This window comes from Leucoraja erinacea, chromosome 15, assembly GCF_028641065.1.
Source record: "Leucoraja erinacea ecotype New England chromosome 15, Leri_hhj_1, whole genome shotgun sequence".
Classification (NCBI taxonomy): Eukaryota; Metazoa; Chordata; class Chondrichthyes; order Rajiformes; family Rajidae; genus Leucoraja; species Leucoraja erinaceus.
The window spans coordinates 15,120,638-15,145,425 of record NC_073391.1 but is presented as its reverse complement, the minus strand read 5'-3'; the positions used below and the strand labels follow the sequence as shown (position 1 = coordinate 15,145,425).

Sequence of the window (24,788 nt, the reverse complement as noted above, 5' to 3'; positions counted from 1 at the left end):
CGATCCACGGCAAAGGGATTGCAAGCTCCGCGATGTTAAAATCCCGCAGACTCCCGTGGTTTGGAGCGCTGGGTCAGTCTCCAGGAAAAGCCGCCAACTCCACGATGTTAGGCCACAGTGGAGACAGAGATACGATATACGAAAAAAAATCGCATCTCCGTCGAGGTAAGAGTTTGAAAAAAGTTCCCCCCGCCCCCCCCCCCACACATAAAACAAACCAAGGAACACTAAAACATACTTTTGAACACATACTTAAAATAACAAAACAGACGAAAGGACAGACAGACTGTTGGCGGGGCAGCCACCGCAACAGTGCAGTTACATTTCTAGTGGGAGAAAATACATCTTAAAACTTGTCCTCCTGTATCTCTATTGAAACAGGTTATGTGCATATTGACATGAAATGCCATATGCAAAATTAACAAGCACCTCGGAAAAACAGTGGGAGTTTCCAACAGGAAACATAATGATTGTAGAATTTACATTATACTGTACATGAAATACTGATTGTGAATGAATGCAAATCTGTGTTTGCATGACGACAAAATATCCAGAGAATGCATAATTTCACCTGTGCATATTTTGGCAATGTATTTATTTTCTATTAATGTAAGAATATACAAAAATCAAAATAGGCGCCAATTGGAATCTTTAAGCAGTTATTTTGGAAGGAATCTTGTGCGATAAAACTTTTTGTCCGTAGGAAGGAGAGAACGTTGAGTAATTCCTAAAACCTCCATCGGAATTCTGTATTGGGAATTATTTTTCCCAAACCACATTAAATCAGCAGAATTTTGAGACTGTGCCATTTGCGAACTCTCGCGAGGAATTTTGGGATAACGTCTATAGTTAGGATGTTCCGTATCCTGGTTACCCAGGTAAGATGTCTGATATATGGTAATACCAAATCTGCTCTTCATCATGGAGGCTTTCCCAGGGTCCCGCAGATCAACGGTCTGCTTTTCTGCAGAGACCTTTTTCCGTCCCAGTCCCTATGATTGAAAATATAACACACAATTGAAAAGTAGAGAGCCATTTAATCAGATAGAAACAAATTCATTATTTCATCACATTTTAGACTCGTATAGAATATCAGAAAGGAACAGAAGTCACGTGAATCTTGAGTAGAGACAGTAATGCATGATTCTGTACATGTTTTAATGACTATTTGGGATACAGTGGATCTGCATTCTCGCCACTTGGTGAATCTATGTCTGGAGAAACTGATCATCTAAACAGTATTTGGAATTTGTGTCCCAATAATTTCAATCACTTGGCCAACCGTGATAATGCTTTGTCTTATATAGATGGGGATCTGTTGTTACTTTGATGAATCCAATGCATGCACTAACATAATAATTCCGTATTTCTCAGATTTTCTCAAAACTGTACATGGCAGGAGGCCACAAAGTCTATGCCAGAGCAATCCCATTTAGCTACGTGTTTCCTTGTAATGTATTCTCTCTCACTGATGCATCAACATCATCCTTCTCTCACACAGCTCATCCACATGAGGGATGATTTACAATAGCCAATTAACCTACCAACCTTGGAGTTTGGAAGCAATTGTGCATCCAGTGGAAATCCACACAGTTGCAGGGAGATCACACAATTAGGACCCAAGGTCAGCATTGAACAAGGCTTACTGGAGCTATGAAGAAACAGCTCTACGTGCTGTCCCACTACCACCAACAATTAGTAATAAACTATTATTTCAATTTTAAATAACAGGGAAGGATAATGAACTTAACGTTAATTATAACTAATTAACTAAAAGGAATATAACTAAAATTAGTCAATCTTCCTCCAAATAATGAACAGGAACTATGCAATTCATTTTCTTCTATTCTGCCATGGTTTAATCAACCAAATCAATATTTATATTTAGAAGTTCTGAAATGATCTTTGGAGCTAAAATGTACTATTAAGTCTGTAAATATAAAATTCTATATTTGACTTAATCAGAAGAATTTAACAGTGTCACGGTTACTAATAATGAGAGAAATGAGCAGGTATGGGCCATTTCCCTTTGATTGCAGCTATTTTTCATCTGAGCTACTGCTGAACAAAACAAAATAACCAATTTAATTTGGCACAGTAGCGCAGTGGTATAGTTGCTGCCTTGAGGGCCTGTCCCACTTGGGCGTCATTTGCAAGTCACGCAGATGGCGCACAAAGATTTTGTACATCCGCGACCACGCGTCACTGCCTACGTTATCAAACACCGCGCGGCGTTGTGACCCGTAAATTAGGTCGCGTAAATGATGCCCGAGTGGGACAGGCCCTTTACAGTGCCGGATAACTGGATTTGATCCTGACTACGAGTGCTGCCTGTACATTCTGTCTGTGAACGTGTAGTTTTTTCCCCGGGTGCTCTGGTTTTATATTCCACGTGCTCCCACATTCCAAATGCAGTTACCTCCACTTGCCTCTGGTTCCCTCCCTTTATATTGTCTGTAGATCCCGACCTGAAACGTCACCCATCCTTTTTCTCTAGAGATGCTACCTGACCCACTAAGTGACTCCAGCACTTTGTGCCTGTTTCAGGTTTGTAGGTTAATTGACTTCTGTAAACTGTCCCCAGTGTGTAGGATAGAGCTAGTGTATAGATAATCGCTAGTTGGCATGGACTCAGTGGGAAGAAAGACCTGTTTCCACACTATATCTCTAAACTAAACAAAACAATTACGCAGGAGGATGAGGGGTGATCTTATTGAGGTGTATAAAATCATGGGAGGAATAGATCGGGTAGATGCACAGATTCTTTGACCCAGAATAGGTGAATCAACGAGTAGAGGACATAGATTTAAGATGAAGGGGAAAGATTTAATAGGAATCTGAGGGGTAATTTTTTTCACACAAATGGTGGTGGGTGTATGGAACAAGCTGCAAGAGGAAGTAGTTGAGGCAGGGACTATCCCAACATTTGAGAAATAGTTAGACAAGTACATGGATAGGACAGGTTTGGAGGGATATGCACCAAACACAGGCAGGTACGACTAGTGTAGCTGGGACATGTTGGCTGGTGTGGGCAAGTTGGGCCGAAGGGTCTGTTTCCACACTGTATCACTCTATGACTATCTCTCGCTGGATCCCATGCGATCATCCTTCCAGAGCTGCCTGCCCCGAATGCAAAAGGCTGTAATCTTGGATAGGTGTTAAATCACAACTGAAACTCTGCCTGATTCACACGTGGGAATGCTGACATAATATCTTGCTGTTTTCTTAACAGGGAAACCTGAAAAAATCATGATGAAATATGATATCATGCAATTAAAGTATGTGATTTTAATATAATAGTACAGAGAATGTTGTACTGTTTCAATGAGCATTATGTTGAAATTAGCCGCAACAGAAGTTTATGTTCAAAGGAATCAAAACAATTGGGAAAAGATGTCACCTCACATGAAGAGGTTAGTTATTAAAAATTATTGATTACTCAACTGGTACAAGAAGCAAATCAGCAATTTGGGGGAATAATATTATGGCAAAATTGTAGTAGCATAGCTTAACTTTTCTTCTTATGAATCTTATTGTAATAAAGATTTTTTTTAAATGGCATTTAAAAAAATAATTAACAACAAGTATTTAACTTAATATTTCGGAATGTTTAACTTGATGCTGTTCCACAGCTATTGGAAGAAGGCAATAGTGGACATAGAGGAAAAGGTTACAGTCATCTTACAGGAGAAAACAGTCCATTGATGGCATGTGTATATGTCGGAATTTGAATTTTGAATACAATTCAACTCAAAATACTATATACAGTGCATTCAGAAAGTATTCAGGCCCCTTTCATCCTGTTTCCATTGATTATCCTTGAGATGTTTCTACAACTTGATTGGAGTCCACCAGTGGTAAATTAAATTGATTGAACATGATTTGGAAAGACACACACCTGTCTATATAAGGTCCCACAGTTGACAGTGCATGTCAGAGCAAAAACCAAGCCATCTGTATCGAAGCACAGATCTGGGTATAAACCAATTTCTGCAGCGTTGCAGGTTCCGAAGAGCACAGTGGCCTCTGTAATTCTTAAATGGAAGAACTTTGGAACCACCAGGACTCTTCATAGAGCTGGCTGCCTGGCCAAATTGAGCTTTCGGGGGAGAAGGGCCTTGGCCAGGGAGGTGACCAAGAATCCAATGGAGATGGGAGAACCTTCCAGAAGGACAACTATATCTGCAGCACTCCACCAATCAGGCCTTTATGGTAGAGTGGCCAGACGGAAGCCACTCCTCTGTAAAAGGCACATGACAGTCCGCTTGGAGTTTGCCAAAAGGCATGAGAAACAAGATTCTCTAGTCTAATTAAACCAAAATTGAACTCTTTGGCCTGAATGCCAAGCATCACGTCTGGAGGAAACCAGGCATCACTCATCACCAGGCCAATACCAAACATACGGTGAAGCATGGTGGTGGCAGCATCATGCTGTGGGGATGTTTTTCAGCGGCAGGACCTGGGAGACTAGTCACGATCAAGGGAAAGTTGAACGGAGCAAAGTACAGAGAGATCCTTGATGAAAACTTGCTCAAGAGCATTTTGGCCCTCAGACTGGGGCAGAGGTTCACCTTCCAACAGGACAACGACCCTAAGCATACAGCCAAGACAATGAAGGAGTGTCTTTGTGACAAGTCTGTGAATGTCCTTGAGTGGTCCAGCCAGAACCCGGGACTTGAACCCGATCGAACATCTCTGGAGGGACCTGAAAATAGCTGTGCATCGACGCTCCCCATTCAACCTGACAGAGCTAGAGAGGATCTGCAGAGAAGAATGGGAGAAATTTCCCAAATAAATGTGTGCCAAGCTAGTAGCGTCATACCCAAGAAGACTTGGGGCTGTAATCGCTGCCAAAGGTGCCTCAACAAAGTACTGAGTAAAGGGTCTGAATGCTTATGTAAATGTGATACTTCAGTTATTTCTTTTAAATTACTTTGCAAAAATGTCTAAACACCTGTTTTCACTTTTTTATTATGGGGTATTGTGTGTAGATTGATGATAAAAAAAAATGAATTTAATCCATTTTAGAATAAGACTGTAACGTAACAAAATGTGGAAAAAGTGAAGAGGTCTGAATACTTTCTGAATGCAATGTATATTTATATCATGCATGGTGAAGGCCCAAGTTACTTTACAAGGAGAGCAACGAGTTCCAGTTATGTAGCACCTCTGATGTACTATAAGAACGCATTGTACGAATGGTATCATATAATAGCATATTATACTTCATGTGAATATTAACAACATGTGACACCAAGCCGGAAAGGAAAATATTAAACATCAAGCTTTATGAAAGAAATGGATCTTAAAGGAATAAGGTGAAATGAGTAAAGAGGCAGGGAGGTTTAGGGATGACATTTCAGAGCCTGTAGCTTGAGTTTGAATGTACAGATGTCTATCGTGGAGCAATTAAAATCATGGAGGTGTGAAATCAGAACTGGAGGACAGATATCTCTGAGGCTTGTATTACTGGAGAAATGCATCAAGACTATGGCACCATTTGAAAACAAGGACAAGTTTGTTTTAAATCGCAGTTGTCATCTCTTATAAGGAGACTAGGTTTGTCAGTGAGCAAGGCATTTGGCTGATTGGAACTTAATGTGAACTAGGACAAGAGCAACAGAATTTTGCATGATCTAATATTTATTGAGAATGGTGACTGTCCAGGAGTGAGTTGGAATAATAAGGGTTATTAATGATAATTTTATCTGTTCATAATTCAGGCAAGGGCTGAGATAGACAATATTACAGAAATGGAGATAGATCTTCTAATATATATGGTTGGATGCTCACAACATCTGAAACACAGGTTTGATCCTGATCTTGGGAGTTATCTTTGTCGAGTTTGCATGTTCTCCTGTAACTATGTGGGTTTAGCCTGGGGTAAACAGTTCCTCCACGTTCCAAAGATGTGAGGATTGGTAGCTTAATTGTGCACTTTAACATTGCTCTACTGTGTGGACGAGTTGGAGAATCTGTGGGAAGTGATGAAAATGGGATTGTAGTAATAGTGTAAATGAGTGATTGATGGTCTCAGTGGGACAAAGGGTGTGTTTCCATGCTTTATCTCTCCCAATGGGAGACAAATATATAACTCTGGGCAATGGTGTCCAAATGGTAATGAGAAGAGGAGTGATGCTGATTTAAGTAAATGGCAAGAATGCAATGTTAACAGAGTTTATTTTGTTTCAAACAAGGCTCCAGCTCAACTGAGAAAGTGGGCTGAGGAATGGCTAATACAGTTTAATACAGATAAGTGCAAGGTGTTGCATATTGGGAAGTCAAACCAAGGTAGGCTGTGGGGTGTGTGGTAGAGCAGTGGGTTATAGCAGTACAGGTACATAGTTCCTTGAAAGTGGCGTCACAGGTAGATAGGGTGGTCAAGGAGGCTTTTGTATTTAATTTTTTATTATTGGAGATAGGTACATGATCTATTACATCTATTACATCATTATTACATCATTTTTAAATTGATAATATTGTCAGTTATTATTACATTGTCTCCAATACTTTTTGCATTTTTCTTCATTTTTTTTTTATAACTAGATAGGGCTAAAGGGATAGATGAAATAGAGAGAGGGAAGAAGGAAAAAGAAAACTAAAATAAAAAATAAAAAAAGGAAAAGGAGTGAAAGAGGTAGTTGAAGAAGAATGGAAAAATTTGTTAAAGTTTAAAAACATCATTCGAGATATGTTCGTACATTTCGAAGTATAGCATTTCATCCAATCTTTAGTCCGGGTGCTAGTCAGGTTCCTGTGCTGAACTGTTCTGACCCTTTAAATAATCAATAAAAGGAGACCATGTTCCAACGAATAATTCCTGTTTATCCAACAGGGAAATCTGATTCTTTCCATGTTTAAGGTCTCCGTCATTTCTATAATCCACATTTTGATTGTGGGGGCCGTAGGGCCTTTCCAAAATTTTAGGATTAATTTTTTTCCTGTTATTAAACTGTAATCGATAAAGTTTCTTTGTGTTATTCTAAGTGTTTGATTTGATTCTAATATTCCGAATATTATTAATTTTGAGTTGGGTTCCAGTTGTGTGTTGATTACTTTGGATATTATACTAAAAATATTTACCCAAAATTTTTTAATTTTTGTACAGTTTGTAAACATGTGCGATAACGTAGCTTCTAAGTGTTGACATTTATCACATATAGGTGAGATATGTTGAAAAATTTTATGTAATTTTGTTTTGGCGTAGTGTAACCTATGTATTACTTTAAATTGTATTAGAGAATGTCTCGCGTTTAGTGAACATTGATGTATGTGTTGTAGACTTTCTTCCCAAGTGTCTTTCGTTATTACCTGGTTTAATTCTTTTTCCCATGCTTGTCTGTGTAAGTCCGTCAAAGGAATGTCACTATCTAATAAGATATTATATATATAAGATATTAATTTTTCTGTATTAGGATGCTTATTCCAACATTCATCTAGAATCTCTGGGTTTCTATTTCGAAAATTTTTAGAATTCGATTTAACATAATCTCTGAGTTGAAGATATCTGAAATAATCATTTCCTCGAAGTCCATAAATCTGTTGCAACTCCTGAAATGTCAAAAAAGAGCCTTCTTTGTAAAGGTGTCCTATATTTTTAATTCCATTATTCTTCCATTGTGTAAAACCCCCGTCTAAACATGAAGGCTTAAACAATGAGTTATTCACAATTGGAAGAAAAAGAGATAAGTTATCTAATTTTAATGTCTTTTTTAATTGTTTCCAAATTTTTATAGCACTAAATATTATAGGGTTTTCCTTATAAATTTTCTTGTTTAATTTAGACGTAGCAAATAATATCGCACCAATATCATAAGGCATACAATCTTCCCTTTCCAGTTTTAACCAGTCTGGTTGCTGGTCTATTTCTCCCAACCAGAAGTTCATATTTTTAATATTAACTGCCCAGTAATAAAACAAAAAGTTAGGTAAAACCAAGCCTCCATTATTTTTTGATTTACACAGGTGTCTTTTGCTTATCCTATGATTCTTATAATCCCAGATAAAATCATTAACAATAGAGTCCAATTTTTTAAAGAAGTTTTTTGCCAGGTATATCGGAATCGTCTGAAAAAGGTATAATATTTGCGGTAAAAAAATCATTTTTATGGCATTAATTTTACCAACCATTGAAATAGGTAATGTTTTCCAGTATTGGATATTCTTATGTAATTTATTCAATAATGGGGGGAAATTTGCTTTAAATAATGATGTATATATCTTAGTTACATAGATACCTAGATATTTAAATTTTTCATTTACTACTTTAAATGGGAATTGTTGTATTATCTGTTTGTTATGTTCCCTTATTGGCATAATTTCACTTTTATTCCAATTTATTCTGTATCCTGAAAGTGCACCGAATTGGTTTATTAGTTTTAATAGGTTTGGGATACTAATTTCTGGTTTTGTGATGTAAATTAATACGTCATCTGCATATAGAGAAATTTTATTCACTGTGTCTTTACTGTTATACCCATATATTTCCGGATGCCCCCTAATTCTTTCTGCAAGTGGCTCAATTGCAAGTGCAAATAGTAATGGAGATAACGGGCATCCTTGTCTACACCCTCTAGATAGACTGAATTTAGATGACAGTCTTTGGTTGGTAAGTATTCTGGCCGTAGGATTTGTGTATAGCAGTTTTATCCATGTGCAAAATTTCTCCCCTAGCTGCATCTTTTCCATCACCGAAAATAAATAAGGCCATTCGACCTGATCAAATGCTTTTTCAGCGTCAAGTGAGATTATTGCTAAATCTTCATTAATAATTCTCTTGGTATATATAATATTAAATAATCTTCTTAGGTTATAATATGAATACCGTTTCTGAATAAAGCCTGTTTGGTCAGGGTGTATTAATTTATTCATCACTGTACTTAATCTACGTGCTAGTATTTTAGTTAGTATTTTCTGGTCTGTATTCAGAAGTGCAATTGCTCTGTATGATCCCGGATCTTCCGGATCTTTATCAGCTTTAGGAATAAGCGTTATTATAGATTCATTTAAGGTATCTGGGAGTTTCTGTTGGGTGTAGATATAATCATATAGTCTTTGCAAGCGTGGGCACAGCAAATCATGAAATTTCTTGTAAAATTCTGAACCTAGACCATCTGGCCCTACTGCCTTACCATTTTTAAGAGAGCCAATAGACTCCTCAATATCCTTTATCGTAATTTCCCTTTCTAATAATTCTCTATCCTTTGAATCTAAACCTTTTAAATTACATTTTATTAAAAAATCTGCTATTCCTTCTGATTGTGCTACAGTTTTAGTTGAATAGAGGTTATGATAGTATTGTAGAAATCTATCATTTATATCCTTGGGCATTTTTAATAATTCTCCTGTCTCTGTTCTAATTTTATGAATTATTTTTTCCCCTTCCATTTTTCGCAGCTGGCGTGCTAATAATTTTTGTGGTTTGTCTCCAAATTCAAACTGTATTTGTTTGGTTTTTTGATAAAGTTTTATTACTTGTTCTGAGTACATTTTATTTAATTTATATTTCAGTACAGCAATTTTATTATGTTTTAACGTAGATGGCGTTCTCGCGTTTTCTGTATCTAGTTGCTTAATTTCACTTTCCAGTGCTTTTTGTTTAATCCTGTTTTCTTTATTATAAAATGCTTGGGCAGAGATTAATGTACCTCGAACATACGCTTTGAACGTCTCCCACATAAGAGAAGCAGGTGTGTCAGGGTTGTCATTTACCTCAAAAAATATTTGAATTTGTTTAATAATATATTCCTGGCATGATCTTTCGTTCAAGATTTGCGGGTTAAGTCTCCAATATGTTTGTTTCTCGGACATTCCATTTAATTTAATCATGAATGTTACCGGTGCGTGATCTGAGATTATAATGTTATGATATTTTGAATTATAAGTAAATGGAATAAACGTAGAATCAACTAAAAAGTAATCTATTCTTGAGTATGTTTTGTGTACTGGTGAATAAAATGAATATTCCCGTCCGGTTGGGTTTTCTATTCTCCAGATATCCTTAATATTAGTGGTATTAATAAATGAATTTAAAAAAACACTTGAGTTGGATGTTGATTTTTTTTGCCTTGATGATCTATCTAAGTATGGGTCTAATGTACAATTGAAGTCTCCTCCAATTATTAATTTGTATTGTGCAAATTCAGGAATTCTATTAAATGTTTTGTTAAAAAAAGTGGGGTTATCAAAGTTAGGCCCATAAACATTTAGAAGGATCACTTTTTCACCATTTAACTCTCCAACCACTATAATATATCTGCCATCCATATCCACTATTATTGAGGAGGTCGCAAAAGGAATTCCTTTACGAATTACTATTGCTACTCCTCTTGACTTGTGGGAAAAAGAAGAATGATATGATTCAGCGATCCACTTAGCTTTAAGTCTGTGTTGTGATTCCTTTTTAAGATGTGTCTCTTGAAGAAATATTATATCTGTTTTGATTTGATTTAGGTGTGCCAAAACTTTACTTCTCTTAATTGGTTCATTGATTCCCTTGACATTCCAACTACAAAATGTTATTCCCTGACCCCTTCTTGTCATGTTAGCATCTTGCATATTGCTTTTGTGGTGGTCTATAATCGGGTAGAAGGAACAACACATAGAACCTGACCCTGCTCCCAAACCTCAGATAGATGAATTTAAATTCAAATACATCATTCTTCCGATCATATCTCCTTGCCTTGGTCTTGTTTTTCCATTCAAACCTTGAGTTAAAGAAGTATTTAAAGAAAGAAAAGTGATAGGGTTGGTTAGTGTAGGGTGAAGAAAAAAGAACTACATCTACAATTAGTGTAGTTAGTGATAGCCACACTAACGTGGCTAGAATTCTAAAGACTTCCGTAGCCTTTGTAAAATGAGAAAATTCCCAGCTCCGTGCCCGAGGAAGAGGAAAGAAAAAAAAAAAAAAAAAAAAGGGAAATTATATTTAACATTCAATCAACTTCTTTGGGAGTATCAAACTTATTTACCTAGTCATACTTATACCCACAGAATATATATACACCTACCTACGTACACGTATATATATATATATATGTATGCATACCCACATGTATACTAGTGTCAACACATAACCCTGCAGAAAGGTTCAAGACAGCAAAATGATTTTAAATTGAAAGATAGAGCGAAAAAAAGAAAAGGAAACCCGTCAATCATAATTATCATATAGGTTGATTTACCTCTTACATATCTTTCTATATACTATACTATGTAATTCATTTCTTCATTTATCAAAGACTATTAGTTATTGATCATTGTTATCCATCTTATACCGTATTAACTTTTATAAGAATTAATAATGTTAATAATTTTAGTGGAAATAAGGATATTTAATAAGTATTAGTTGTTACCTATATAGTTAAATATGAATTTACATATAATAGTAATGATTAGTAACCTAAAAAGAGCTAAAACAAAAAAGAGAGAAAAGAGGGAAAAACCCTCGAAAAATCGCAGTTTTTGTCCAGTGTCCTCCATCATTTTCGATTTCCAAGTGTCTATAAAGTTCTTGAACGAATTTTAAAGGTCCTTTTAGATCTGATGGTCATCTTAGTCCTTGGCTCCTAAGGAGTGGTGTGGGTTCTTCAGTCTGTAGGCACGTTACCAACTACCTTGGCGTATTCGAGTGCTTTTTCGTGCTCTGTAAAAAAGAACACATTGGAATTGTAGGTGACTCTTAGCTTTGCGGGATAGAGTAGGCTGTATTTCAAATCCGGTACACTCTTCAATATTCTTTTGGTCTCGTTGAACAGCATTCTTTTCTTGAAGACCTCTGTCGAGTAATCTCGGTAGATGCTAAATCTCTCGCCTTCAAAAAACAGTTGACCGCTCCGAACACTTTTCTTCATTATCTCATCAAATTCATGATCCTGTAGGACTTTTACAATAATTTGTCTTGGATGGACATCATCTTGAGTACGACGTCGCTGCGCTCTATGGGCTCGGCCGAGTAGAGGTTTGTGATCCAATTTTAGGACTGTATGTAGTAGGTCTGCCACAAAATCCCGAGTACCCATTTCCTTCTCCCTTCCTTCCTTCACCCCTACAATTCTTAGGTTCTTTCGTCTTTGACGCCCCTCCAGATCGATACATTTATCATTTAATTTGCTCACCATGTTTGTGAGGCGTTGGTTTTCAGTAAGGAGCTGATTTACTGTTTCTGCACTCGTCATCGCACATTTCTCAAGCTCGGTTATCGCTATTCTGTGTTGATCGAGTTCTTGGCGAATGGGGTCCACCTCTATTTGAGCCTTTGTTTCCACCGAAACGAGTCTGGCTTCCATCACTTCCATCTGGTCTTTGACCTCTTCCTCCCTCGTCCTCTTCCAGTTTTCAAACATTTTGTTGAACTGTAACGAGCATTTCTGCTCTAAAATCTACCTTGAAGGTGTCTAGTGATTTTTGAAATTTCTCACTAAAAGTCTTCATTTCAGCAGCCAGACAAGTCTTCATTTCAGCAGCCAGAAAGATTTTAAGATCTTCCATTTCCCCTTTTTTCCCCCCTTTAATCTTCCTTGGAGGATCTTCCTGGGCCATCGTTGTAACTGAGGCCGAGGCTTCTGTAGGGCCTTCCTCTTCCATCTGGGGTCTTCCTTTAGCCGATTTTTTTGTTGTTCCACGGGGGGGGGTGTGTTGTAGCGACATACCTTAAGTCGCAGGCCTGATGACGTCACGCAGGCTGCCGTTTCAGATTGCGATCGCTGCAGGTAGGTCCCGATTTTTCTCCCGTTTTTTGTTTTCCTCGGTACGGAGCTGGTTGGCGCTGGACTTAGTTCTCCATAGCGCCACCGGAAGTTTTTGGTCAAGGAGGCTTTTGGTATATTGCTGTTCATCAGTCAGGGTATTGAGTATAGAAGTTGGGATGTTATGTTACGGTTGCACAAGACATTAGTGAGACCACACTTAGAGTATTATGGTCTGTTTTGGTCACCCTGTTATAGAAAGGATGTCATTAAACTGGAAAGAGTGCAGAGTAGATTTATGAGGATGTTGCCAGGACTTGAGTGGGTGAGTTATATGGAGAGGTTTGGCAGTCTAGTATTTTAATCCTTGCAGTAGGCTGAGGGGTGATCTTATAGAGGTGTATAAAATCATGAGGGGAAATAGATAGGGTGAATACCCAGAGTAGGAGAATCAAAAACAAGAGGACACATGTTTAAAGTGAGAGGACACGATTTACTAATAACCTGAGGGCCAAGGTTTTCAATCAGAGGGTGGCGCGTATATGGGACAAACTGCCAGAGTTAAGACAAACATTGTAACAGCATTTAAAAGGCACTTGAACTGGTACATGGATGAACAGTTTGGAGGGATATGGGCCATACACTGGCAAATAGGACGAGCTTAGATGGGGTATCTTGCTCAGCATGGAGTTGAGCCGAAGGGCCTATTTCCATGCTGTATCTCAAATTCTAAAAGAAAATCCCCAATAATTTAAGATCCAGTTTGAAGTTAATTTGACAGCTTTAAGTTCCATCATTAACTCAATTTTCTATGTTTCCTGCCAATATAACAAAATTATGGTGCAGGAAAGCTTGAAGCTTTGAGGAGAAAAGACCCATAGAATTTCACAACCTTCAACCAAAAACAAGTTTGGAATTTCAAATAAATTTCAGTCTTTTTTTATAAAGGTTGAAAGTAACTTCAATAATGCACCGATACTGTCAGTAAAATTGTATTCCAAACATGATGAATATATATTAAATGGCATGGTTTGTCAAAGAAGTCAAATACTTACTAAGTCAAGATGATCGCCTGTGTGTCTCAAGCTGTACTTGTTATCATGTGCTGAAAATGGAAAATTCCCCTGTAATAGATACTAACAAAATACATGTTTCAGGAATACATAAGATTTACCATATATCTACAGTGATGAGAACAATACAGTTTTATTCACAAAGGAGGCCAGTGTTTGAGCCAGCTCCTGGACTTCAATGCACTCCTGAGGCAATTGGACTTAATATCTTCAGATGCAATACAAAACTGAGGTCCAAGCCGTCTATTTGGGTGGACAATCAATATCCCATAACACAACATGAATGGCAAAAACTTTATCAAGAATGTTTAAAGTATAATAGCAAACAGAAGAGAAAACAATAAATGTCATTTTTTGAAGGACTTCAATATCCTATCACCCAACTCTCTATTTATTTTTGGAAATAGAGAATCCATTTTAAGTCTGTACCTCCCTTTGTCACAATTTGTCTAAGCAGCCATTTTTGTGTATTAACCAAGCTGCAGAAAGTATGAATTTTGACATTAATATTAATGGTCAAAGTCAAATCTTTGAACAAACTAATCCAGTCTTAAAAGGAAATAGAATAATTCTCTATTTTGACACCAGCTGTTATGACATCAAAAACAGTGGGGGTATTAAGAAATAGTACATTTATTGGATTACAGCATAACTAAACTGGAAATATTGTGAATTGTAAGCATTAAATTAATCATCAGATTTACATTCAAAACTCAATCAGAATACTTGGAATACTTCCCCCTTTGCATTAGGTGTCAAAGTATTAATTTTGGCAGAACAAATAATAACTGGGCAAATGTTTTTGAAAATGGTCTCTTTTAAACAGTGAGCACAATTAGATACAGAGAAATGTTTGGGAATATAAATTAGTTATATTAACCCAAAGGATAAAATTCTTATGTACGGCTTGGCCTTGGAGGTAAAAATATCACATTCAATAATAAGCTTACTCTCTTACCTTCTCACGCACTTTGAACAATAATGGTAATCTATCGTTTAACTGGATTGGAGAAAAATGATTTTCTTGCATTGCAATACATTTGCCTTTGGTAGATTTCAAAACAGCAGTGAATGTGGGTTCTTGCACATCTAGATGGGGAAACTAAAACAACAGAACATTTATGAACTCTTCTGACAATAGCACTATATCATCAGGATGCAAACTATGAAACATAGAAACATAGACATAGAAATTAGGTGCAGGAGTAGGCCATTCGGCCCTTCGAGCCTGCACCGCCATTCAATATGATCATGGCTGATCATCCAACTCAGTATCCCGTACCTGCCTTCTCTCCATACCCTCTGATCCCCTTAGCCACAAGGGCCACATCTAACTCCCTCTTAAATATAGCCTATGAACTGGCCTCAACTATCCTCTGTGGCAGAGAGTTCCAGAGATTCACCACTCTCTGTGTGAAAAAAGTTCTCCTCATCTCGGTTTTAAAGGATTTCCCCCTTATCCTTAAGCTGTGACCCCTTGTCCTGGACTTCCCCAACATCGGGAACAATCTTCCTGCATCTAGCCTGTCCAACCCCTTAAGAATTTTGTAAGTTTCTATAAGATCCCCTCTCAATCTCCTAAATTCTAGAGAGTATAAACCAAGTCTATCCAGTCTTTCTTCATTAGACAGTCCTGACATCCCAGGAATCAGTCTAGTGAACCTTCTCTGCACTCCTTCTATGGCAATAATGTCCTTCCTCAGATTTGGAGACCAAAACTGCACGCAATACTCCAGGTGTGGTCTCACCAAGACCCTGTACAACTGCAGTAGAACCTCCCTGCTCCTATACTCAAATCCTCTTGCTATGAAAGCCAACATACCATTCGCTTTCTTTACTGCCTGCTGCACCTGCATGCCTACCTTCAATGACTGGTGTACCATGACACCCAGGTCTCGCTGCATCTCCCCCTTTCCCAATCGGCCACCATTTAGATAATAGTCTGCTTTCCCGTTTTTGCCACCAAAATGGATAACCTCACATTTATCCACATTATACTGCATCTGCCAAACATTTGCCCACTCACCCAGCCTATCCAAGTCACCTTGCAGTCTCCTAGCATCCTCCTCACACCTAACACTGCCCCCCAGCTTAGTGTCATCCGCAAACTTGGAGATATTGCCTTCAATTCCCTCATCCAGATCATTAATATATATTGTAAATAGCTGGGGTCCCAGTACTGAGCCTTGCGGTACCCCACTAGTCACTGCCTGCCATTGTGAAAAGGACCCGTTTACTCCTACTCTTTGCTTCCTGTTTGCCAGCCAGTTCTCTATCCACATCAATACTGAACCCCCAATGCCATGTGCTTTAAGTTTGTATACTAATCTCTTATGTGGGACCTTGTCGAAAGCCTTCTGGAAGTCCAGATACACCACATCCACTGGTTCTCCCCTATCCACGCTGCTAGTTACATCCTCGAAAAATTCTATAAGATTCGTCAGACATGATTTACCTTTCATAAATCCATGCTGACTTTGTCCAATGATTTCATCACTTTCCAAATGTGCTGCTATCCCATCTTTAATAACTGACTCTAGCAGTTTCCCCACTACCGATGTTAGACTAACTGGTCTGTAATTCCCCGTTTTCTCTCTCCCTCCCTTCTTAAAAAGTGGGGTTACGTTTGCTACCCGCCAATCCTCTGGAACTACTCCAGAATCTAAAGAGTTTTGAACGATTATTACTAATGCATCCACTATTTCTGGAGCTACTTCCTTAAGTACTCTGGGATGCAGCCTATCTGGCCCTGGGGATTTATCGGCCTTTAATCCATTCAATTTACCCAACACCACTTCCCGACTAACCTGGATTTCACTCAATTCCTCCAACTCCTTTGACCCACGGTCCCCTGCTATTTCCGGCAGATTATTTATGTCTTCCTTAGTGAAGACGGAACCAAAGTAGTTATTCAATTGGTCCGCCATATCCTGGTTCCCCATGATCAACTCACCTGTTTCTGACTGCAAGGGACCTACATTTGTTTTAACTAATCTCTTTCTTTTCACATATCTATAAAAACTTTTGCAGTCAGTTTTTATGTTCCCTGCCAGTTTTCTTTCAGAATCCATTTTTCCTTTCCTAATTAAGCCCTTCGTCCTCCTCTGCTGGTCTCTGAATTTCCCCCAGTCCTCCGGTATGCTGCTTTTTCTGGCTAGTTTGTACGCATCATCCTTTGTTTTGATACTATCCCTGATTTCCCTTGTTATCCACGGATGCACTACCTTCCCTGATTTATTCTTTTGCCAAACTATGATGAACAATTTTTGTAGTTCATCCATGCAGTCTTTAAATGCTTTCCATTGCATATCCACCGTCAACCCTTTTAGAATTAAATGCCAGTCAATCTTGGCCAATTCACGTCTCATACCCTCAAAGTTACCTTTCTTTAAGTTCAAAACCATTGTTTCTGAATTAACAATGTCACTCTCCATCCTAATGAAGAACTCAACCATATTATGGTCACTCTTGCCCAAGGGGCCACGCACAACAAGACTACTAACTAACCCTTCCTCATTACTCAATACCCAGTCTAAAATAGCCAGCTCTCTCGTTGGTTCCTCTACATGTTGATTTAGATAACTATCCCGCATACATTCCAAGAAATCCTCTTCCTCAGCACCCCTGCCATTTTGATTCACCCAATCTATATGTAGATTGAAGTCACCCATTATAACTGCTTTGCCTTTGTCGCAAGCATTTCTAATTTCCTGTTTGATACCATCTCCAACTTCACTACTACTGTTAGGTGGCCTGTACACAACACCCACCAGCGTTTTCTGCCCCTTAGTGTTTCGCAGCTCTACCCATACCGATTCCACATCCTCCAAACTAATGTCCTTCCTTTCCATTGCGTTAATCTCCTCTCTAACCAGCAACACTACCCCACCTCCTTTCCCTTTCTGTCTATCCCTCCTGAATATTGAATATCCCTGGATGTTCAGCTCCCAGCCTTGGTCACCCTGGAGCCATGTCTCCGTGATCCCAACTATATCATAATCATTAATGGCTATCTGCACGTTCAACTCATCCACCTTATTACGAATGCTCCTTGCATTGAGACACAAAGCCTTCAGGCTTGTTTTTACAACGCTCTTACCCCTTATACAATTATGTTGAAAAGTGGCCCTTTTTGATTTTTGCCCTGGTTTTGTCTGCCTGCCACTTTTACTTTTCACCTTGCTACCTATTGCTTCTACCTTCATTTTACACCCCCCTGCCTCTCTGCTCTTGTACCCATCCCCCTGCCACATTAGTTTAAACAAAAGGATATGGGTAATTGCAATGCTTAATAAGATTTCAAAATCAGCTGAAAATTATTTACTGACTCCTAATGGATCACTCTTCTGATTCAAGACTCATATGAAGAATATATGTGGAGTTTGCATTGTCTCCACATGTCCTCTTTTGTTACATATCACAATAGTCAGTTGATTGTGCTGAAAATATTATTCAACAATTTGTGCAGCATCATTGAAGACATGAACAGAATTAACATTTTATATCAATTGCTTTTCATGATAACTTCCCATGAAGTGTTGGGCTGGGGAAGGCAAAGCCTGTTGATGGTATATCGGTAATAGAATGATGAAAATGTTTCCACAGTTTTCTAACTTTAGTCAACATTCGGATAAATTAAGAAAACTGATGCTCTATTATTAGAATCTACCACACAACATAGAATATTTTTATTTTGTTCATCAGTTTGCTGTTTTCTTTTAGTTGGGGGGATTTCTGATGTTGATGGGAATACATCACTGAATTTCCATTGTAGCTTCTTCAGTAATTTAAGCAGGCAAGTTTCTTATTATTTATGCATGAGGTATACAACAATGTCTATAAGGTCATTACTTACTGGTGTATCGGGGGTAACTGGATGACAGAGACAAAACTCAGTAACCTCAAATCTGTTGGTGCTTGACCATAATCACCATTCAATCTAACACAGTAAACATGCTAGACAACACCACCTTCACCATTAATGTAGTCACTCACACATTTTCAGTTAAGATTAATACAGCCTCTCATGTACACTACCTTTCCACGTTACATCCATGAGACATGACAATAGATCAGCCACCACATAGGTCCTGGAGTATTGTAAACCTGCCAGGTCCAGTTCTTAAACACTTTCTGTTGCAGGACAGATTCCAAAGTGCACATGGATATCAAATTTTATAGGTAACACTTTCTAACAACTATTATTTAAAATTTTAGAGTACCTCAATAGACATTTGATGGCATCTTTGCTAAAGAATATAAAGAAAACTGCTTGTGGAGTGATGGACACCTTTATGTAGCTGTTTAATGCCATTAATCTGAGATGTTTATTGCAAATTTCCTAACCCAGATGTTCTGATGAAAACCTTTAGTATAGTCACTGAAAATTCAGCTTCAAATATGTATAGACCTCCATCTAACAGTTTCTCCTTTTTTTGTTACAAATTCACCACAAAGCATAGCTCAGTGATTTAGGTCAAAAGAAGCAAATGAATAGCGATTGTGTTAAGACATCAAAGGTCTCAAGCATCAACTGTCAAATGTGTTTTTCTGCAGAGCCAACGAGTTCTAATGGATCATTATCAAACAGACATAACAAATTCACACAAGATGGTTCCTGGTGTCTCAATACAATTTATTTGTCATTTGAACCCCATTGAGGTTCAAACAAAATGTTGTTTCTGCAGTCACACACACAAGAAAGAACCAAGACACAACACAATTTACACAAACATCCATCACAGCGCATCTCCTCCTCGCTGTGATGGAAGGCAAAGACTTATCTCTCCCCTGCACTTCCCATTCCCCTCCCGATGTCAGAGTCAAAGTCAAAGCCCCCAGTGGGCGATGGTAATTGCCCCGCGGCCATTTACGCCGCGCCGGGTGATGCGAGGCCACGCTCCGGGTCTTGTTGTTGGAGCCCCCGGCGGGCGTTAGCAAAGTCCCGCAGCCATTCCAAGCCGCGCCGGGCGATGATGTAAGGCCCCGCTCCAGGTACTCTTCAACCCCGCAACTCGGGCGGGAGAAGTCGCTGTTGCGGAAGCCCCAAAAAGCGGTCTCCCAGCAGGGAGTTCCTGTCTGCCAGACCTGCGGTAAACCTCCGAATCCCCGGGGTCGGGTCGCAGCAGTGTGCCACCACCGCTCCTCCCGCTCCAAACTCGGCCAGCTCCGCGATGGTGAGTAATCCGCAGGCTCCCGACTGGAGCCCTAGGTCGTTCCTGCTGGAGGCTGCTCCACAGTGCTAGGCCCCAACAACAACGGAGACCCGACAGAGAAAAGGTCGGGTTCTCCGTGCAGGGGATAGATTTTAAAAGTCCCCCCCCCCCCCCACACACACACACACACCCACACACATACACAAAAATTTAAAAAATAAAAACGTCATTCAACGAGACAAAAAATAATAAAAAGATGGACGGAATGCAGAGGCCGCTGCGACGCGAGTCGCGCCGCCCACCGGAAAAGGGCTCAATATGATTCATCGATACCTTGTTTACATGAATTCTCTTTCCAAAATGGAAAGATTCCTTGTCTGTTCTGTCAAGTGATTATTAAAGATCACTTGCACTATTGTGATGGCAAGTAGGATTTAATCTCACGTCCTACAGATGGTTATCTCAGCTTACATCACAAAAAACAAACATCAAGTCAATTGCTTCATCATTTTTTTTGGAATTTCGCTATGTGCAAATGGATGAATGATTCCTACATTGCAATGACTATATCTCAAAAGGAGTTGAAAGACTGTCAAGTACTTCAATGTTAAGTTGAAGATGCTATAGGAATACAGGTCTTTCTTTCTATTATACTTGTAATTCCCCAATAGGATTCATTTTCTTGCAATATTATAACAATTTTGAATTCGTATTGTGAGTTGCTAAGGTTAGGTGAAATTGTCCAAAGGGAGTTCCTTTCAAATGGACCAAAAGATGCCCTGATCTACATATAAAATATCAAGATCTCAGAGGTAGAAATCATAAATGCCAGACATTAGCCAGAGTGCAACTGCTGCCCCTATGTTTGAACACACATTGCTGATAAACCACTGATTAAACCCAATACTTTGCTGGCATGGTGTTTCGTGAGGTGTGGCAGAAGCCAACCAAGTTGGATGTTTTTTGGATCAAGCCTTTTTTTTGCATTTCAGAAGTTTTGGGTTGTTACGGTAGCTCAGTACAACATGACCTATAGAATTATAGAGTGTGGAAACAGACCCTTCGGTCCAAATTGCCCACACCGGCCAACATGTCCCATCTACACTAGTTCCACTAGTCTGCATTTGGCCCATATCCCTCTGAACCTGTACTATCCATTTACCTTTCGAAATGTTTCTTAAACATTGCAATAACCTACCTCAACTACCACCTCCAGTAGCTCGTTTCATACACCTAACATCCTTTGGCTCTCGAGTCCTGGCAATATCCTCATTAATCTTCTTTGCACACTTTACAGCTTGACAACATCTTTCCTATAACATGGTGCTTAAAACTGAACATAATACTCTAAATGCGGCCTCACCAATGTCTTATACAACTGCAATATGTCCTCCCAACTTCTATACTCAATACTCTGACTGATGCAGGCCAATGAGCCAATAGCCTTTTTGATCACCCAATCTACCTGTGATGCCATTTTCAGTGAACTATGTACATGTACTCCTAGATCCCTCCGCACTGTAACACTCCCCAGAGCCCTACCATTCACTTTATTTCTGTCCATGTTAGTGCTCCCAAAATGCAATACCTCATATTTCTCTGTATTAAATTTCATCAAGCATTCCTCAGCCCACTTGCCCAACCAATCAAGATCCTGCTGCAAATTTATACCTGTTTTTGTTAGGACTTTTGGGGGAAATCCCAATGCAATGGAAGGAAGGGATCATTATATTGCTAGATACATGTGCCCTGCAACAATCCTTGACCAATAATCTGATAGATCACTAGTCCAACTATTGACCAATAGTTTTCTGACATTTCCTGGAATAGTATTTTCATATATTCTACTTGCCGACATCAGCCTGATGAAATCATTGTATTTTATCCCAAGGAGAGACAAACTTTAAACCAAATCCATCTCAGACAATATATCAAGGTAACCTGTACTGGGACTTTTGTGACCTTAACAAAAGTTGAGGAAGACCATACTTTGCCTCAGGAATGTGAATAACCAGATGACATGACAAAATCTGCTGTGGATGACATAGTTTGGTCATTTTCTTGTATGATAAATATGAAATAATACCTTCATTTATTTAGATGGTACACATTTTTCTGCCAAGTGTTGAAACAATAATGCAGTTAAATTATTTATATTAACATATCCATATTAATGACAAAAAACTAGATCCACTCCATTGTAGTTAATTCCCTTTAAAGCCTTTAGTTTTTGATCCTGCTCCTTAGATGAAGTGTTGTAATTGACAGCATCAGTCACGCAAAATATTTAAAAAAATAACCTTTGTTAAAAGAAATGCGCTGGCATGAAATGAAAGGTTAAGTAAAATCATTGTGTTAAGAGAGATACTAAAGTTACAAGATATTATTAACGAACAAAAATTGTAATTTCATTTTGGATTTTTTTTCCAACTTTATTTAGGATTTAAAACCCTAAAAATTAAATGTTACTTGGAAAGCAGTTCAATAAAAGTTCGTTTGTAATTTATTATTGGTAAAATAATTAATGCGAATTCAAACAAACCGGACCATTACTTAAAATGTTCTTCCATTGTTTAATAAAATTACGCAATACAAATGTTTTGATAAATGTTGTTTCTATTTTTCCTACCCATTGACCATCGTTTCGCGTGCACGGGTTGCAATGCCTTCCTTTAGGCATCCTATCCAGAGGCAGTGGAAGGATTCAGAATGCTTCCTTGCTGCTATTAACAATCAAACAATAGTTGGTAAATATTAGACGAGATATACTAAAATAAATAGTAAAATGTAATGTCGGAACTAGTGTTCCAGGGCTCACTCTGCACAGTCCTGCCCGTGAGTCAGATCCGCGGTGGTGAGCTTGAAGTTTGCAGAAACCATAGGAACACAAAACACGCCCTTCACAGCAAACAATATCCAGATCCAAAAACAAGAGAACGCTGGAAATAACTTGTGGCAAAAATATCAAAGTTAACGTTGCCAGTTGATTTTCGCTATATGGTTTAATATTGGAGGCTACCTCCAATCTAAAAATAATGTTCCTCGGTGATTTTTTCCATAGTTCTGCATCCTTCCTCGCCCTTCATCGGCAGTAGTAGGCGTTTTGACTACTCAGTTGGCCTGCCTCCAAAATCCCGTCTCGCTGTTTTAGAGTAGTGCATTCAGCAATATCACCATTGACGTATTCATGGCAAAGGATGAATATATTTGAAATGACAATGATCAAAGTTGCAACCACTAATCGCAGCCAATTTTCAAAACTGCCCCGCAGCAGTTCGTAGCGTTGAATGGACACACTGATACAATAAATTAAATGTTATATAAGTGTGCTTCCCTGTAAGTGAACATCAATTTGTCTAAACCAGGTAAACTTAACATAACTTTCCCGGCCACTCTGTAAATGGAGTTTGTATGATGAATGGTAGTACTATATATGTTTTGTCTGAAACATCTCACGTCTGCTGATGTGACCATTGTAACTGGAAGAGTTAGGTCGATGCTTCCAACTGCATGGTTCTCAGAGTTACTCCAAATTGACATTGATTTTTAATTGTGTAGCATTTAATAAGGTAGTGTCTCGCAACCATTTGGAGTAAATGCATTGATTTTTTTTCTCTATGTTTCTATATGTAAAGAGCATCCAGTAACTTGACAGAAAACGAAGTACAGAAATAGAAGCAATTTCTGTGTTGACTGGATGGAACTAGTGAGATGTGACAACACACGTTGATTGACCCAATTTACACTAAATACTTAAATGAAAGGATCAATTGCTAATGATCAAAGGCTAGGTGGGAAAGATACAAGCACAACAAAAATTTGCAAAATGATATGTGAAGCTAAAAGCAAGAATATATTCAGAAGACTAGTAAATAAGATTTTTTTTATTTCGAAAAATAACTAAAATTTTGATGTTCTTATAACTTGTGTATCCATGTATGCACTTTACATAAGATCTACATTCAACTGCTGCTACCAATTTGGATGGCAAACCACATATTTGTTTTTAATGCAAGGGGTTTTGGGCACAGAGTAAGACAATTGCAGAGGATTTTGATAAGACCATGCCTAAATTCTATTAGCGAGTTAGGTCTCTTTATATTTATTTTGAGACTCTGTCTTACCTATAATTGATTGGCACCTAGCACTGGTAAACAGGAATATTGAGTAGAAATAGCCTACATTCTCTGAGTTTTAAAAGAATGAGAGGTGACCTCATTATATCATAGAAGATACTGAAGCAGCTTTGCAAAGTAGATGCCAAGAGCTAGTTTCATTTGGTTGGGGAACCTAGAATGATACAATTATATTGTAATATAGTGAAAAGCTTTGTTTGCATGCTATTCAATCAAATAATACATGAAGATAATCAAGCTTCAGACCCATACACAATGATAACAGATAATGCAAATGGAGAAATACCAGAGTGAAGAATATCAATGTTAGAACATAGAACTGTGCAGCACAGGGACAGACTCTTTGGCTCACAACATGTATGCCAAATATGATGCCTAGTTAAAACTAATCTCAATTCCTGTACATGGTTCATATTCCTCCATCCCCTGCAATTCTATGTGCCTATCCAAAAGCCTCTTAAATGGCACTATCATATCTGCCTACACCACCACTCCTGGCAATGTGTTCCGGGTTCCTACTATTCTCTGTGTAAAAACTTGTTATGTTATAGCGTGATAGTATTACAATTTCAGAGAAAGTGCAAATAAAAAAGAGCTGGGTTTGTATTGAGGTAGATTGGAAGATCGGGAGCACAGTATACCCTAGATCGGGAGCACAGTATACCCCAGCTAATGGGATGGCCATTCAGTAGTCTGAAAACAACAAGAAGAATTTGAATCTTCTGTTATGTACATTCAAGC

The 24,788-nt window shown here is 38.4% G+C and overlaps 1 protein-coding gene across 1 annotated transcript; it reads right to left on the bottom strand.

Annotated features, from left to right (window-relative positions):
- Positions 1 to 199: 199 nt before the first annotated feature.
- On the bottom strand, positions 200 to 22,947 carry tex36 (testis expressed 36). Its single transcript, XM_055646723.1, has 4 exons — positions 22,541 to 22,947; positions 14,715 to 14,858; positions 13,739 to 13,819; positions 200 to 992 (listed from the first exon to the last, which is right to left on the bottom strand). Exons 1-4 carry the CDS (start codon positions 22,589 to 22,591, stop codon positions 660 to 662), a joined length of 609 nt encoding a protein of 202 aa, XP_055502698.1. The 5' UTR covers positions 22,592 to 22,947; the 3' UTR covers positions 200 to 659.
- Positions 22,948 to 24,788: the final 1,841 nt, after the last annotated feature.

Excerpts from the sequence above, each read along its gene's own strand:
- tex36 (XM_055646723.1), bottom strand. The coding sequence starts at position 22,591 with ATGCCTAAAGGAAGGCATTGCAACCCGTGCACGCGAAACGATGGTCAA. Across the intron at positions 14,859-22,540 it reads CGCGAAACGATGGTCAATGG|TTTCCCCATCTAGATGTGCA; the intron begins GTAGGAAAAATA and ends CTGTTGTTTTAG. Across the intron at positions 13,820-14,714 it reads TGTTCAAAGTGCGTGAGAAG|TATCTATTACAGGGGAATTT; the intron begins GTAAGAGAGTAA and ends GTATTTTGTTAG.